At 47.7% G+C, this 18,382-nt stretch overlaps 1 protein-coding gene across 2 annotated transcripts in view; it reads left to right on the top strand.

Moving 5' to 3' along the window:
* The first annotated feature begins 11,666 nt into the window (after nt 1-11,666).
* The window catches only part of Cfap100 (cilia and flagella associated protein 100), a 29,495-nt gene continuing 22,779 nt past the window's right edge, over nt 11,667-18,382 (top strand). The window contains exons 1-2 of one of the 2 annotated variants that reach the window (XM_045151425.1): nt 11,667-11,753; nt 12,743-12,842. In XM_045151425.1, coding sequence (XP_045007360.1) covers nt 12,794-12,842 — 49 coding nt within the window. In that variant the 5' untranslated portion in view covers nt 11,667-11,753; nt 12,743-12,793. Of the gene's footprint in view, nt 11,839-12,742; nt 12,843-18,382 lie in introns of both variants that reach the window. The other variant, XM_045151426.1, reaches the window with a different exon arrangement.

The raw sequence follows: 18,382 nt of genomic DNA, 5'->3' as shown, positions 1-18,382 counted from the left end.
AAATGGAGCTAGGGAGATGGCTCAGTGGAGTATGTGAGTTCACATTCCCAGAACCCACGCAAAGCCAGATGCTATAGCAGGTGTTTATAATCCCTGCATGCCTACAGAGAAAAGGCGATCACCCAGGAGCTTGAAAGGCAGCTAGCTTGGTGTTCACAGTGGTGACCAACCAGACACCCTGCCTCAAGGTGGAAAGTGAGGACTGATACCTGAAGTTGACATGTGTGACCCATATACCACCTGTACCTGCACTGACACATGTCAACACACTCACCAATATAAACACTAATTACACAACACTGATAACAAAACATCTCAAAAGACTTTTAAAATAAGACACTTTATTGGGCTGAAGAGATGGCTTAGCAGTTAAGGCATTTGCCTGCAAAGCCAGAGGACCCAGATTCAATTCCCCAGTACTACGTAAGCCAGATGCACAAGGTAGTGTATGAATCTGGGGTTCATTTGCAGTGGCTGGAGGCCCTAGTGGGCCTATTCTCTCCCCCCCCTCCCTCCCTCAAATAAATAAATAAATACTTAAAAAAAGAAAAAAATTATTAATAACTTCTATAAATATAGACAATATTCATGATGAGAAGATAAAATTTTTGAAGTATAGGATTATGTGGTAATTCTTTATCCAAATGGAGAAGACAACATAAAATTCAACTCTGGCCTTATCATGTGCAAGCATGCTTTCCAGGTGGATTAAGGACCATAATGTGATGGGCACATCTATAAAGGTTTTGTAACATGAAGCTATTTGTCATGTACTTAGCAAAGGATGTGTATCACAGAGCCAGCGCGGCAGACATGCCTGTAATCCCAGCACCTGAGAAGTGGAATCAGGAGGTTCAAGATAATCCAGCCTGGGCCATATGAAGCTGTGCTGGAAAACAACAACAACAAAAAAATCCACAGTGAGAAAAGCCTGTCTCATCAGATGGGCAGAAATATTTTTAAAGTTTCGGGCTGGAGAGATGGCTTAGTGGTTAAGCGCTTGCCTGTGAAGCCTAAGGACCCTGGTTCAAGGCTCGACTCCCCAGGACCCATGTTATCCAGATGCACAAGGGGGCACACACGTCTGGAATTCGTTTGCAGTGGCTGGAAGCCCTGGCGCGCCCATTCTCTCTTTCTCTCTCTATCTGCCTCTTTCTCTCTCTGTCTGTCACTCTCAAATAAATAAATAAAAATAACAAAAATTTTTTTTTAAGTTTCACAGTAAGGCTGGGGTGGTGGCACAGCAGGAAAGAGCATTTACTTACTGTGTGATCTTGGGGACCTGAGTTTGATTTCCCAGCTCTCATGTAAAAAGCCAAACATGTCCATGCGTGATTGTATTTCCAGTCTTGGGAGGGGAAGAAACCAGGGACTCACTGGTCAGTCAGTATGACCAAGAAACAGCATCTCCAGGCTCAGTGAGGTACTGCCTCAGAAAAATAAGATGAGAGAGGATACCCAATGCTCTCCTCTGGCTTCTACATGTGTGAACATAGACATACATTTCTACACATGTGCGTGCGCACACACACACACACACACACACACACACACACACACACACCTGTACATACCACAACACACAAAAAGTAACTTTAAGAAAGCCTCACAAGAGTGTTGATGTTTCTGTTACTAGAGCAAAATGTTTGGACTAGTGAAGTTAAAAAGTGGAAAGGTTGACTTTACCTCATAGTTTTGGAGGTCTCAGTCCATGTTCAGCCAGACCCACTTTGTGGGCGTCGGGGACTGTCAAGGCAGAACATCAGTTGTGGGAGTGTGGCAGAAGAGCCTGTCACCTCATGGTGACAGGGAGCAAAGAGACAGGGGGGTGAGGCTGGGGTCCCCATGCCCCCTTCAAGGGCATGCCCAATATGATTAGATAATTTCTAATAGGCCCTACCTCTATCTATCTATCTATCTATCTATCTATCTATCTATCTATCTATCTTTCATCTATCAATATTGACTTATTTATTGTTGTACTGGGTACTGAACTCAGAGTCTCATACATAGTATATAAGTACTCCACCACCAAGAAATGTGTATATTCATATATTCCTTAGATTTATATATTTAAAATTTATATATGTAAAATCAACTCAATAAAGTAGGAAGTGGGGTACTAAGATGGGCAAAAAAAATTGTTCAAGGACATCCCAGAGGGCTCCACAGCTGCCTCCATCACAATGAGGGAAGCTCTGCACCCCAAACCCTGAGTGCACCATTCCAGGAAGCTGGATGGCCAGAAACACTTCACCCTCACCTCCCATGACAGGAAGTCAGCTGATCTCAGACTAAAATGTATAAACCCAGAAGTCCCAGTGTAAGCGCCTTCCTTTGACAAATGAGGAAATATTCCTAAAAAACTAGTCAAAAATGAGGATGTAGCTAAGTTACAGAGTGCTTACCTAGCAAGCATGAGACAAGCCTTGGTTTTGATGACGTTTTCTGTTTTTAATATTTTTAAATTTTTATTTATTTGTGAGAGAGAGCGAGAGAGAGAGGGAGAGACAGAGAGAAGGGGTGCTCCAGGGTCTCCAACCATTTCAAATGAACTCCAGACTCATGTACCACCTTGTGCATGTGGCTTACATGGGTCCTAGGGAATTGAACCTAGGTCCTTTGGCTCTGCAGGCAAGCACTTTAACCATTAAACCATCCCTCCAGCCCATCTGTTTCTAAATATTTTATTTATATGAGAGGAAAAGAGAGGGACTATGGACATACCAAGGTCTCATTCCACTGCATCCGAACTCTATGCGTTACTTTGTGTATCTGGCTATAAGTGACTACTGGGGAATCAAACCCAGGTTTGCAGACTTTGCAAGCAAGCACCTTTCAGTGTTAAGCCATCTCCTCGCTCCTGAACTTTGGATTGCTCTCCAGGGCTGGTGGTAAATGCCTGTAATCCTGGAACTTGGAAGGTGGAAGCAAGAGAAGCAGAAGTTTAAGGTCATTCTTGGCTACATAATTAGGAGGTCAGGCTGGGATAGTGAGACCCTGTCTAAAAAGGGGGGGCCTAGAGAGATTGCTTAATGGTTAAGGCACTTGACTGCAAAGCCAAAGGACCCAGGTTCAATTCCCCAGGGCCCACATAGACGCATGCATCTGAAGTCCATTTGCAGTGGGCTAGAGGCCCAGTATGTGCATATACTCTCTCTCCCTCTTCTCCCTCTCTCTCTCCTCCCTTCCCTCTCAAATAAATAAAAAGAAAGCAAAGGCTGGGCATGGTGCCAGACACCTTTAATTCTAGTACTTGGGAGGTTGAGGTAGGAGGATTGCTGTGAGTTTGAGGTCACCCTGAGACTATTGAGTGAATTCCAGGTCAGACTGGGCTAGAACGAGACCTACCTCAAAGAGAGAGAGAGAGAGAGGAAAGAAAGAAAGAAAGAAAGAAAGAAAGAAAGAAAGAAAGAAAGAAAGAAAGAAGGAAACAAGAGAGAGGTGGCAGAGTGGCTTATACCTATAATCCCAGCACTTGGGAGGCAGAAGAAGGAAGATGGCCATGAGTTCGAGACCAGATTCAGCTATACAGTGGATTCCCCACCAGGCTGGGCTGTACAGTGAGACCACATCACTCTGTGGGGAAAAGCTCTCCATAAGCCTTTGGGAAAGAAAGCTCTGAACTAGGGACTGAGCAGGACCTCACAGGAAGATGCTGATGGAGATCTCACCCATGAGTGCCCACATGCCCACCTGCACATGGTGTGTTCTGGGAGGCTCTGGGGAAGGGTTGGAGTGGCTAGCTTCCTTTATTTTTATATTTTGGGGGTATTATTACACTGTCATTGTAAAACACAGCTCTCAATAGGAGGTAGTTTATTCTGGAGCCAGATGTGAATGGCCAAGGCCTGGTAACATGGGGTCAAGGTTACTTCAAATACCACCTTCCCACAGTTTCATGAAGCTTTTTTCTTACAGAACAAAAGAAAGCCACAAATCTCTCTTCAAACACATTGGTGAGAATCTCAGATAGGCAGCTCACAGCACAGCAGGGAGGGATGTGTGACAGGGCTCAGATAGGATCTGATAGCATTCCTAGCTTTGAGCTGGTGGAAGCCAGCGGTCTAAGTTAACAGGTCCCAAAAAGCTTCACATGCTAGTCACAGGGAGTTAGGTCAGCTAAACACAGGGAGGCAGTGAATGGCTGTTAAGGGGGTTAAGGATAGCCTAAGATAGTTGGTGCTCTAGATGGTCAACATTCCAACTCCACAGTGAGCAAGGGTGTAGGGGCGCACGCCTTTCATCCCAGAATTTGGCAGACTGAGGTAGGAGCATCACTGTGAGTTTGAGACCAGCTTGAGACTGCATAGTAAATTCCAGGTCAGCCTGGACTAGAGCGAGATCTTACCTTGAAAAAAAAAATTCCCAACTGTCCACAATCAGGAAGTTCTCATCAATGGGCTTGTTGAATCTTTTACACAGGTGTGATTCTTTTCTGGGCACTTCAGTCCATATGTATTCAGTTCAATGTATTTCTGCATTTTCTGTGCATTTTTTATACTGCAACAAGCCTAGGAAGCTGTTTGGTTTGCCATATTGGGATTGGGTTTGGGTTGAGTTGGGACTAGCTGCTGTAAAGTTAAGGAATGTTCTGGATAGAATCAGCATATTCCTGTTAGAAATAGGGTTTGCACTACCAGCCCCGGAAGTTGGGGGGGTCACAACTTGGATTAGAACTTGGGGAGGGGCTAGGTTAAACCCATCACACACAAGTTGGACCTCAGGCAGGGCTGGGCGGAAGAACCCGCCTGCTTGAATGTGGGGGAAGCAGCTGGTTTTCTCACCTGTCCAAGGAAGGCGCTTTGGAGATGCTGTGGCCTGGGAACTGTGAGGTCTGGCCTGGCCTGGGAGGCTTTCAGGTCCCATTTGGGCTCAAAGGACAACGCACTAGGACCTCTAGGGCTTTATTTAGTGCAGGGTGCCTCTTTCTGGCACATGCAGGCATTGCTCCCACCTGTCCGTCCACTGACCTGCATCATTCTTCCACAAACCCCAGCACGCACGTGTGGAGTATCTACCCAGGCATAGCATGCTTCCATCATCCAAAAATCCACCCACCCATCCATATACCCCCTACCCCACCTAACCAGCCATGGTAGGTAACTCTGCACACTTACACACACATCCATTCATCCCACCTCAGCGATTTTCATCTTTCCTACCCAAAGACTACTGGGGAAGCGGAAGGCGGGGGGTGGGGTGGGGTGGGGAGAGAAGGTGATAGGAAGGGTGGTGTCAACCAAAGCTTGGAATAAGTATACATGTAAAAGTCATAGGAAACCCATTCATATCTATTTTTGAAATATTTAATTAATTTATTTATTTAAGAGAGAGAGAGAGAATGGGTGTGCCAGGGCCATTGCAAACAAACTCCAGACATGTTCCACCTTGTACATCTGATACTTGTTGGGTCCTGGGGAATGCAACTCCTTAGGCTTTGCAGGCAAGTGCCTTAACCTCTGAGCCATCTCTTCAGGCCCTTTCATACCTATTAATATGAATTTTTTAAAAATCAAGTAGCCACTCACAGTAGCACATGCCTATAACTCCAGCACTTGGGAGACTAAGACAGGAGGATTGTGAGTTTAACGGCCTGAACTACGCAGCAAGTTCCAGGCCAGCCTGAGCTCAGTAGTGAAACCTGACCTCAAAATAATCAAATAAGTAACGAGATAAGCCCATATTTCTCTCTCTAGCCCCTCTTCCCACTGGCTTTCTTGACAGTCCACACCTTCCATGCCCTGACCCATGCATGCTCAAGCATGCACTGAGGCGAAGGGTGACAAGATGCAGCTCCTGTCCCCCTGAGCCTACAGAACAGTGACAGGGACATACCCACAGACATCCTGGTGAGATAGGTAACCATCACTTTTGGGGATACAATGGAAACATATCAGCTCAGACTTGAGGGTCATGGATCGTCAGTCTGGGCTGGGAAGGAGCAGGGAGGATGGTTTGGCAAGGGCTGGACATTGGCCAGAAGCCATGTGGGCTCCAGGCTCAGCATGTGGAAGGGTTGAAGGTGGACACCCCAGAGCCCTTGAGGCCTCCTCAGCCACCACACAGGGCTTGGCTGTGACTGGGGAAATGGGGCTACTGAGGAGTTACTTGTATTGTGCAACATTTGATTTATGACAGAAGTAATACATTTCTACAACAGGGAAAAATAAACACACCACACAGAGACTATCCTAGCATGTATGCATGCACAGGGACTCCCCCACTCACGCGTGGCAGAGCCTAGGCTGTGCTCCTCTGGGTGAGCTGAGGAGTGAGCAATGAACACTGCCCTGGTGCTCACGGATGCCCTGTGTCCTGCTGCAGAAATAGAAGGCATCATATGACCATCCAGATCCTCTCAGCTCCTTTCCAGTGTGACTGAGAGTGCCTAGACCCTACCTGCATCCCAGGGCCGTATGCCATGGGGCTAATCTGTTGGTGCCTGTCATTGGTCTGGGCATGTAGGAAATAAGATTATTATTTAGTAATAAAATTATTATTATCTTAACTGTGGATACATGAGGAAAAGTGTTCTGCTGGGATTCTCATCATACGAGGTATTTCCTTGTTATTTAAGTCATTTCTAACAGAGAGGTTTCTTGCAAAACAGAACCTCAATGATGTCAGGAGCCAGTGAGGAGATCTGTTTTGTTGGAACCACCCTCCTCTGGACACTGAAGGAAAAATCAGAAGTCATATTCTCTCCTCTGGGGCATGGTGCCTGAGTCCAACATTCCATCCTTCCTCCCCATCTGGATCCTACCCCCAGCCTCCTAAGCATGATTGGTATTTCTATCTTGCCTTCCTCTTCTTCGTCCTCCTCATTTTACTCATATTCACTCATTCTCTCTCTCTCCATCTCTTTCTCTTTGCTCATAGGCCTAATATAGTCCCATCTTCCTTTCCTGGCTGACCACAGTCCCCTCATCCACCTGGCACCCAGTCCTGCCTCTGATCATGACCAGCGCCAAGTGACACCACTGTGCCGCACTCCAAGCCTTGGTGGTCTGCCTCAGCACTAAGCACTGGGTCTGCCCTGGACGACCCAGTATCCACCAGAGCTCACAGAACAGCATGAGTCCCAGTTCTACTTTGGGTCAGCAACACCCAGAAGGGAGCAAGATGGAGCCACAGCCAAGACCATTAAGAGAGTAGCCAACATGACTCCTCTCCTGCATTGACCTCACCCCTAGGAGATCCTGCAAGTGTCCTCCTGAGGTCCACTCAGTGACAAGCCAGCATTCTTGTCTCTCAGTGTGTCGCTCTAGAGCATTTGTGGTGGACATGACTTACCTTCCCTCATATTCCAAACCACTCCACCCTCTCATATATGACATAAATGTGGGCATATGTGTGTGAAGGCTGGAGGTTGAGGTCAGGTGTTCTTGTGTTCTTTTCTGAGATGGGGTCTCTCATTGGATCCAGAGCTCCCCAGTTTGTTAGACTAGCGAGTCAGCTCACTCTAGGGATTCTTGTCTCCACATTCCCAACACTGAGATGACAGGCATGTACTACCACAGTGGCATTTACAGGGGTCCTGCAGACCAAACTCAGAACTTCATGCTTATACAGCAAGTATTTCACCCTTTGAGCCATCTTCCCAGACCCACAAACACTGTACCCCCTTAAGGTGCATTTCTTCTATTCACAGAGTTACACAGCTCTACCTAATCACTAGAATCTAATTTCTGCATATTGTCATTACCTCAAAGGAAAAAAAAACTCATAACCATTAACAAATGAAATATAGTCAATACCCAGCTCCAGTGTTCAGCCATTGCTTGGGAGCAGTTTTGGGGTGAAGCTGGGCTCCATCCCAGACACACAGTCCCTGGAGCCGGTGAGCTCGCCCCACATTTATGCCATATATGAGAGAGCAGTACATACAGGCCTTCTCCTGCTCTAGGTCCCAACATCTTCCCCAGCTGGGCTGGCTAAACACTGCTCCTCTTAGGCCAGGGGGAAGAAGAAGCAGGGTACGGGCTTGGATCCCATTTCTGCCCCTTACATGGGCTGTGTGGTTGGGCAAGTGGCCTCGTGCCTCTCATCTTTAGCTTTCTGGCTTAAATGTCTGCAGCTAAGCTGGGATGCCCTGAAGGCATCTGCACAGCACCACATGTGTAGACAGACCCCACTCAACCAGATACGGTCCTCAGACCATGGCTTCACATTACATTGCACACAGGCATCACTGAGGTCCTCTTGGGTGCCAGATTCAGTGTCAAGATCCAGCCTTAATTATCATTTCCATTTTATAGAGTAGAAAACCGAGACCCAGAGCACTGCAGGAACTGGCCCAACCAAGGTGATGGACAGAGAGAGGACTTGTAACCAGTCCCTGCTGATGCCACAGCCCCTCCTGCCCACCAAACTGTCCTATCTTTAAACAATGTGTGTTTTGCTCATACCTAGGAAACAAGTCTTGCTCCCAGGAGGTTCGAATAAAGGGAACTTAAAACTGGGCATCGCTTAACACACTGGAAGCAGGCAGGAAATGTGGGAAAGGGAGTGGTGAGGCCTAGGAGCCACACAGAGGTATGGCTGGAGCCCACGAAAGTTCTGGTTGGAGGAGCCAGGATAAGGCCCTGGGTGCCATAAGGAGACACTGTCAGCTCCTCTTCTTCTACCCACTGGACTCAGCTGGCCACCAAAGAGCAGGCATGGTGGAGAGATGTGTGATGGGTGCAGGCTGTGATAGGTCAGAGTAAGGGTCCCATACACCCATGCCACCAACCAGGGAAGACTGCCTGAGTGTGAACAAAGGGTACAGATAGGCTTCCTGGAGGACACCCAGAATTGTCTCCAGAGAAAGGAGCAGGAATTTTCCAACAAAATGAAAGACAATGTTCCTTCCATCTGAAAGGTCAAAACTGTATGCCATGGGCTGGAAAGATGGTTTGGTGGTTAAGTCACTTGCCTGGGAAGCCTAAGGACCCAGGTTCAACTCCCAGAACCCATGTAAGCAAGATGCACATGATGGCATATGTGTCTCTCACTCACTCTCAAATAAATGAACAAAAATTTTAAAATTGGGCTGGAGAGATGGCTTAGTGGTTAAGGCACTTACCCGTGAAGCCTAAGGACTCGTGTTGAACTCTCCAGGTCCCATGTAAGCCAGACACAGAAAGTGACGCAAGTGCATAAGGTGGCACATGCGCACAAGGTCTGGAGTGTGATTGCAGTGGCTGGAGGCCCTGGCGCACTAATTCTCTCTCTCCCTTCCTCCTCTCAGAGAGAGAGAGAGAGAGAGAGAGAGAGAGAGACCAGTCAGATGCCAGGCATGGTAGCCTTTAATCCCAGCACTTGGGAGGCTGAGGTGGATTGTCGTGAGTTTGAGGCCATCCTGAGGCTGCATAGTGAATTCCAGGTCAGCCTGGGCTACAGCAAGACACCACCTTGAAAAGTCAAAAACCAAACACACACACATACACAAAAATTTTAAATTAAACTGTCCTGTGAGAAACCAGAAACCATGGAGATGAGGCAAGAGCACCCTCTTGTGGACATGCATCACCTTGCTAAAACTCAGCCACCTTTCCCAGGTATCCTGTGTCCTGCCCAGGCCCAAACCTGCCAGAAACTGTGAGGGAAGGGACGAGTGCAGACCATTGACCCCAAAGACACTGCCAGACATAGCCATGGGTCACATCAGGGGTGTATCTGCCATGACACCCTTGTGGCCAGCTTTGGGCTCCATTGCTGGCTCCATGGTTCCTGGTCCCCTGACCCTCTGGGACCTCTGTCCTTCTGGGGACCCCAGGAGTACCCAGGTCTCCTCCCCTTTAATTGGCTGTATATAGTTCCTGGATTTTTTTTGTCTTTACTTCCAAGACCCTAGACGGGTATGCCTTCAAAGAAGAAAGTGGGGAACCAGAAATACAAATTTTTTCTTTAGGAAGATTCATTAGCTTATCCAAAAACAGTTTATTATGAAAACTTCAGACCTACAGAAATGTGGAAAGAACTTTATGGGGGACACTGAGACACCCACCAGGTGGGCTCTACAGGGAACACCTTGCTGTAAGTGCTTCATTGCCCCCTTAAATCCCTCTAATTTTCAAAATAAGGTTTTCATCGGCAAGTGATGTTAGGATAAAGATTCAAATTCCAAATCAGGCCACATTTTCTAGGTGTCTTTCTTTCTGACCTTCTAAGTAGCTGAAAACAAGAAAAGAGGAAAGAACTCAGACTGGACTGGCTGGAGGACTTGTCTTCATGACCAAGCACAGCTCCAGACATAACACTTCAGCGTATCACATGAGTGGGCGGGAGCTGCGTGTGTCTGGTTAAGGGCAGTGGTGGTCTCTGCAACCTGCGTATGATTACAGTTCCAGCCCTCAGCAGTGGGGTCAGAGCAGAACTACCATCTCCTCTGCACAGTAGTCAGGAGCATCCCGTAGGTGGATGCCAGCAAGCAGAACAGTGCCCAATACATAGGAAAAGCCCAAGACCGGCTTCCAGGAGGCTCAGAACAATTCATAAACAGAAAGATCACTTCCTCACGTCCGTGACCAAATGCCCGACAAGAAGCAACTTGAGGGGGAACTATTTATTTTGGCTCACAGTTTGAACTTAAAGTTCATTATGGAGAAGCAGGCACGGTAGGTAGCAGGAACTTAATAAGGCAGCTGGTCATATTCAGTCCACAGGGAGGAGGCAGAAAACTTAGCCAGCTCTCTCCTGTTTATCCAGCCCAGGGCAATGGTATTGTCCACAGTTAAAGTGGGTCTTCCCACCTCAATTAGCCCCAGGCTAATCTAAACTAGATAATCTCTCACAAGCATTCCCAGTGGTTTATTTCTTGGGTCATTCTGGCTCCTGTCAAATTGAAAATCAATATAAACCATGGCAGGTGGATAATTTTTGAGATTCCCCAACAGCCTCAAGATGTGTTAGGCAAACCATTCCTAAAGTGCTAGCTTTCCTGGCTGAATTCATGAAGTGTGTCTCTTCTTGGTTTGCTGAACCCTAATCCTTATGCACAATTTATTTATTTACTTTTGGTTGCTATTCTGACAGCTTCCAGGAAGGCTGAGGTCAAAATGTTGGGGACTCTAGAAGACACTGTAAGGGGCCACTTGTCTCTGGAAGGCAATTTAACACTAACTGCATAGCAAATGAACCCACACACAAATCAATGAGGGGTTTAACAATACTTTCTTCCTGGTTCTCACACAGCCCTGTGTAGGTCAACTGTCCTCCTGGTGATTCAGGGAGGGCCCTCTCTGCACTCAACAATGCTGGCACTCCTGCCTTGGAACTCATCTCTTCACCCACTGCGGTGGCACAGTGACCCTGGGCTGAGCTAGGAGCTGCTGGGATCAGCTCTGGGATCACAGCGCCAGCCTGTGGACTGTTCAACAGTCCTGCCAAAGCCCTTAAGTGTCCCGAGAAGCCAAGCCCATGGCTTTGCCTCAGCTCAAAACAACTTTGATGGACGCAGGGCAAAGTGTGGTGACTGGTGGGGACTCCAAGAGGTGGGAGGGATCTCCACCTTCTGGGCTGGATGAATACACCCGGAACCGCCCTGCAAACCCCAAGAGGTGAACCTAGAGGAGTCAGATGTGCCCCAGCCATCCATCATCTCCTGTTGGGGGTACTGGAGAGGCAGCCTCTGTGGCTCTGTGACGTCACAGCCACGGGAACAATGGTTGCCTTGGCAACGCAAACACAGGGCCGGGAACAAGTAGGGTCCAGAATTGCCCAGCAGAATCCAGGCTCTGGAGCAAGCAGGGCGCGCGATCCGATCGGTGGGTGCGCGCTGGGCCAGGGGCGGGGATTCAAGACTGGGGCAACCCGGGTGCACGGGGCTAGAGTCCTCCTAGAGCCCGCCTGGTAAGGCTCGCTTGCAAGGCTCCACACCCTTCTTTGCTCCTTCATGCTTCCTTTGTGACAGGACAATGCATGTGTCCAGTCCCTCTGTAGCTTGACCCCTGTGTGCTCTTGCTAAGGAGCCGGAGAGCGGGACCTGGAGGAGCTGGGGCTGTTGGAAGACCCGGCTTACTAATCCTTGGTTCTGAGGTGGGGCTTCCTGCCCACAGGGGGTTGTCATAGGTAGGGGACAGGGACAGCCCAAGCTTTAGAGCTAAAGGAACCCTGGACTCACTCCCTGGCTCCAGCCTTTCTGACTTTGAGCACTTCTTTTGCAAATGCGAATGCTCACTCGGTAGTTGAAGGGTAGCTGCCGGGTGCCTTAGAAGTGTCAGGAGCTTGGGCAGATACAACGGTTGTCCTGCTGGCAGTCAGGGGAAGACAGGCAACAAAGCCAGGTCTTTAAAGTGGCCGTGACTGGTGACTGCAGAGAAAATAATAAAGGGGCATGTATGCTTACGGGTGACCTGCATTTTGAAGGGAGGAGGTCCCCAACCTCAGTTAGGCCAGAGGCTGTCATGAAGTGGCCCTGGGACAGACCAAGGCCTGCAGTGTTCAAATAACAGGAAGACCAGGGATCTGGGCCCCACCCAGGAGGGGCAGTATGGGTCATGCTGCGATCTGCCCATGTATGCTCTCACACAGCCCAATGTGGACCCCACCAGGTGGGACAACTGTCCTCCTGGTGATTCAGGGAGGGCCCCTCTGCACTCAACAGTGCTGGCACTCCTGTCTTGGAACTCATCTCTCCGCCCGCTGTGGTGGCACAGTGGCCCTGGGCTGAGCTAGGAGTTACTGCCAGCCAACCACACTGAAGAGAGCTGTGGGGTTGGGGAACCACTCACTCAAGTGCGGTGTCACTCTCCAGGTGAGAATCTCCTTCTAGACTTTGGCATCGACCGGTTGGTCCTTAGCCAGGATGTCCAAGACACTGTCCTCTACAATGCCCACCAGCATTACCTCTGACTGTAAGTATTGTTTGGCTGGGCGCTCTCCGAGGTCAAAGGGAGCCCCAGAGGTGGGGATGGTCAGGGCTGACTCACTCCAGGGTTAAGATAGCTCCAAATCAAACACACATGACCATGCACTAGCAGACTCCATAGCGTAAGCCAGGAGTGTCCGATCTTTTGGCTTTTCTGGTCCACATAGAGTGAACAATTGTCTTGGCCACACAAATATGAGTGTCTGTCACCTGTGAAGTTGAAAATTGAGAATGCATGATTGAATTACAAAACTCATCACACACAAAAGCCCTCAATGTTTTAAGTTAGTTTACGATTTTGTATCGGGCCATATTCACAGCTCACAGAGGCTTGTCGTGGCCTTTTCTGGATTTTCTGGAGGCTGGCTAAGGCTGGGTCCTTCTGAGGTGGTAGGGAGAGTCTGTTCAAGCCTCCTGGTGTGTGCTGGTCATCTTAGCTGCCCTTGGCTTTAGGGGTGCCCTCCCCCAACCCCATGTCTATCTCTGTTGTTCCATGGGGCTCCTCTTATGTGTGTGTCTGTGACCCCAACTTCCCTTTTACCAGCACAGCAGTGTGCTGGGGTTGGGAGCCCATCCCATGCTAGAATGACCTCAGCTTAACTCAGTACATCTGCAGTGACTTTATTTTCAAATAAGGCCACATTCTGAGGTACTGAGACTTCATCACACCAATTTGGAGGGAATCAGTTTGAGGCCATAGCAGGCCATGAGGGAGGTGCCACCGTGGAAACCATCCTGTCCTGATTCTGTACCGGCCTTGGCTGCCAGGCTGAGCCCTAAGTAGGTGGCTGTCTGGTCATGGGTGAAACATGCCTTTTCAGCCAAATGCATGCTGCTAGGTGGGATCTGAAGAGTGAAATGTGGTGGACTCTAGCTCAAGGCCCTCATGCTTAAGCAGCAAGCACTCTAAACTGCTGAGCCATCTCCTTAGCTCTCCCTTCAGCTTTAAAAAAGAGTTTCTTTTTAATTTTTTTTTTTTTTGAGAAAGGGAGAGAAATATACAAAGAGAAAGAGGGTGGGGGGACACCAGGGCCTCTAGCTACTGCAAACAAACTCCAGATGCATGTGCCACCTTGTGCATCTGGCTTTAGGTGGGTACTAGGGAATTGAACCTGGGTCCTTAGGCTTTGCAGGCAAGCGCCTTAACCACTGAGCCATCTCTCCAGCCCTCCCTTCAGTTTTTATATTCTAACTTAATGTGTTTATAGGGAAAGTATCCCACAGTTCAAACTTCAAGTGTATTCATAGTCTCCACCTATTTGAAAGCTTATTCCCAGCATGCTCCCAGACATTTTGTGGATGTCCAGAGTCACCGCCAAGCAGGCTGTGCACATTCAAGAAAATATGTAAATCTAGAGCTTTGTTCAGAAGTGGGCTACAATCAAAAATGCCTCATGCCCCCCCCCCCCGCAGCCCTTGCTTGCATCAACAAGAATTTCTAGTGATGAGTGCCAGGTATGGTAGTATATACCTGTAATCCCAATGCCCAGGCAGGAGGATCACGTATTTGAGGCCAAACAAGAGCTACCATGGCAGAATCCTATCTCAAAACGCAAACAAAAAAATTTCTGAAAACATTTTGTGCTTTTGAGCAGAATAGCATAGCAATCCCACAGTGTGGATGGAGTCTGTTTCTCTAACCAGTACTCTGAAAATGGGCATTTTGTTGCCTTAAAAAAAAAAAAAAAAACTTTTCTCACTAAGATACTTATGAATCCCCCACCCCTTCTGCCAGAGTGAATTAAAAAATAAAAGCTGTGGGGGGCTGAAAAGATGGCTCAGCAGTTAAAGGTGCTTGCTTGCAAAATCTGATGGTCCAGGTTCAATTCCTCAGTACCCATGTAAATCCAGATGCCCAAAGTGGCACATTTATCTGACGTTTATTGGTAGTAGCAAGAAGTCCTAGAGCATCCATTCTCTCTGTCTCTCCCATTCTCTCTCCCCTTCCCTCCTTCCTTCCCTCCCTCCCTCCCTCTTTCCCTCCTTGCAAATAAATAAATAAAAGTATTTTAAATAATAAAAATAAAAGCTGAACTAAACCAGGGATGGTGGCTCATGCCTTTAATCCCAGTACTCAGGAGGCAGAGATAGGAGGATCTTCATGAGTTTGAGGCCATCCTGAGACTACATAGTAAATTCCAGGTCAGCCTGGACTAGAGGGAGACCCTACCTCAAAACAACAACAACAACAACAAAAGTTGAACTAAGCTGGGTGTGGTGGCGCATGCCTTTAACCCCAGCACTCAGGAGGCAGAGGTAGGAGGATCTCCATGAGTTCGAGGCCACCCTGAGACTACATAGTGAATTCCAGGTCAGCCTGGACCAGAGAGAGACTCTACTTAGAAAAACAAACAAGCAAAAGCTGAACTGTACACAGATAACAAATTACCACAGTGTGCACATGAAACCACACACACACACACACACACACACTTGCACACAAAACAACCACCACAACAAAAGATAACACTGTCATAAGACAAAGGAAGCATAGTAACTATAGGAATTTACATGGGAGTGTTTAGTTGGGGGCACCACAGGTTGGGTGGTGGTTTGAGGGTGAATGTGTGAGGAAGCCAAGAGGCCAGGCAGGCTGAGCCAGAAGTGGTGGGCATGGGCATGAAAGTCAGAAAATCCCCGAGCAGACCACAGCTTCCCATAGGGATGGACCTGCAGGACGAGCCTAGGAGCTCTGGTTCCTGGGCCTTAGAAGCCAACCCCCAATACAAGTCTGTCCAGGGACAGGGGACACCTGATAGCCCAGAGTCTGACCTGTCTCCTTGGCCTGGAATACTCTTCCTCTAGAATCCCCTTGGCTCCTTCCTTCACACCTTTTAGGGGTCTTGTCACCTGTTCACCTTCTCAGTGACGCCTTCCTTCACACCCCACTTAAAACCTCCTCATTGCTTCATTTTCCTCAGTGCAAACACCCAGGAAACCAGCCCTCCACCAGAACACTTGAGCTGGCTGAGACTGGAATTAACTTATGTCTTCCTTTCCTCCCTCCCTTCTCTTCTCTCTTCCTCTTCTATGGTTTCTTTCTTCTTAACTAGAATGAATTGTTTGGAAACTGTGGACTCTAGTCATATGCTTTCAGCTTCCAAGGGATGGCTTGAGAAAGAGATTGGTAAATGTCATGGAGGCTGGTACAGTCCAGCCCCACAGCAGGCCACTGAGGATGGTTGGCCCATACTTCTGATACAGCCTGCTGATGTCCAGGTGACCAAAATGATCTTCTGGTCCAGAAACCAGAACGGTGTTTGGTTGCTGACACTACATCAGATGGCTGAGAGGCTGGACAGAGTAGACCTCTCTCTGTTCCAGCCCCACTGGCTGAAGTGGCTCCTGCTTCTGGGAAGAGCTTTCTTCTCTAATCCTCTGCACTTGGAGATCCAAAATTTTACCTAACAATTAGAAATCTTTGACAAGGGTTTAAAACCCAGAATATATACAGAACTCCTGAAACTCAACAGCACTAATAAGTAAAGAATACAGTTCCCAAATGGGCTTGAACAGACACATCACAATAGACAAAGCAGTTGGCCACAAAGAACACAAAATGATGTTCCACGTCTTCATGAGGGAAGTTAAAATCAATGCACAGACTATACGCCACACGTGTTAGGATGCTAGAATTGCTGCTGCTGACAACATCACACTTGAACTCCTCATCCTCCTATCTCCACTTTCCAAGTGCTAAGATTTCAGGCATGCCCCCCATATCCAGTTTTATGGTACTTGGAGAGCAAACTCAAGGCTTCATGCCTAGTCACTGTACCTGCTGAGCCACATCCCCACCAACATCATCAAATCTATACATGGCTGGTGGGAAGTGTGATCATCAATCTTGTCAGCTTGACAGGATCTAGAATCATCTAGGAGACAAACCTCTGGGCATGTATGTGAGAGCGTTTCTAGGTTAGGGTTACTGGTGTGGGAGGAGGACCCACCCTAGCTGTGGGCAGCACCATCCCACGGGCTGGGTCCCTGGACTAGAACAAAAAGGGGAAAGTGAGCTGAGCACCAGCATTCATCTCCCTGTGTTGCAGTCAGGTTCTCATTGCTGGTAGAAATCACCTGACCAAGAGCAGCTTGTGGGAAATAAAGAGGTTCATTATATTGGCGTACAAGCTCAAGGGGGAAGCTCCATGATGGCAGGGAAAATGATGGCATAAGCCAAGGGTGGACATCACCCCCTAGCCAACATCAGATGGACAACAGGAACAGGAGAGTGTGCCAAACATTGGCAAGGGGAAACTGGCTATGATCTCCATAAGCCCACCCCAACAGTACACTCCCTCCAGGAGGCGTTAATTCCCACATCTTCTTCAGCTGGGAACCTAGCATTCAGAACACTTAAGTTTATGGGGGATGCCTGAATCAAACCACCACACTCTGCTTCCTGACCACAGATGCAATGTGACCAGATGCTTCATGCTCCTGCTGCCATGCCTCCCCTGCCATAATCCCCTTGAACCATACGCTGAAATAAGCTCTCCCTCCTTTAAAGTTGCATCTTGTTACAGCAACAAGAAAGGTAATTGATACAGAAATTTGGAACCAAGAATCGGAGCCATGGCTGATAAACCCGACCATTTGGCTCATAGGCATTTGGAACTGGTTTGTGGAAAGAATGTGGAAGATTTTGGAACTTTGGGATACAAAAGCCCTAGAATACTAGAAGCAGAACTTAATGAGCCATTGTGATAAGAATATGGAAGACTGGGGCTAGAAAGATGGCTTATCAGTTAAGGCACTTGTCTGTGAAGCCTAAGGGCCCATGTTCGATTACCTAGATCCCACATAAGCCATATGCCTAAGGTAGCACATGTATCTGGAGTTTGTTTACAGTGGCTGATGGTCCTAGCACACCCATTCTCTCTCTCTCTCTCTCTCTCTCTCTCTCTCTCTCTCTCTCTCTCTCTCCCCTGCTCTCTCATCCTCTCTCTCATAAAAACAATATTTAAAAAAGGAATTTGGAAGACCAGAATGCCCAAGGAAATGCAGACAGTGGAAGCCCAGCTCATAAGATTTTAGAGGGGAATAAGGACTCCATCCATATCTGGTCTAGAGGCAGTTTGTGTCATATTCTGGCAAAGAATCTTGATACATTCTGCCCTTTTCCTGATGACTTTAATGGATGAGACTGAATTCAAAAGCAATGGACCAATTTCTTTGGTGGAAGAAATCTCAAGACAGGATAGCATTTAGGCTGTGTCATGGTTACTGCTCACTGCTTTGATGAAAGTCTATAGTGAGAGAGCAACAAGTAGAGTAGAAAAACATGACAATGTACAGTTTTGTCAAGGAAAAGACTAAGTTTAAAGTTATAGACAAGCCAGGTTCAATACCAACAGTAATTGTTGCTGGGTTTTAGTCTTGCTTTGATCCGATTTTTCCTAGCCATTCTTTCCTTCCTTCCTTTTGAAATCAGAGTGTTTACTCCATACTGTTATATATTGGAGATAAATAACTTGTTTATTAACTTTGTAGACATTCTCAGTTAAGCAATTGCTTTGAGTTTCA

This window comes from Jaculus jaculus, chromosome 6 (assembly GCF_020740685.1).
Source record: "Jaculus jaculus isolate mJacJac1 chromosome 6, mJacJac1.mat.Y.cur, whole genome shotgun sequence".
Classification (NCBI taxonomy): domain Eukaryota; kingdom Metazoa; phylum Chordata; class Mammalia; order Rodentia; family Dipodidae; genus Jaculus; species Jaculus jaculus.
The sequence above is the reverse complement of the archived record's forward strand: the minus strand, read 5'-3'. Positions and strand labels throughout refer to the sequence as shown.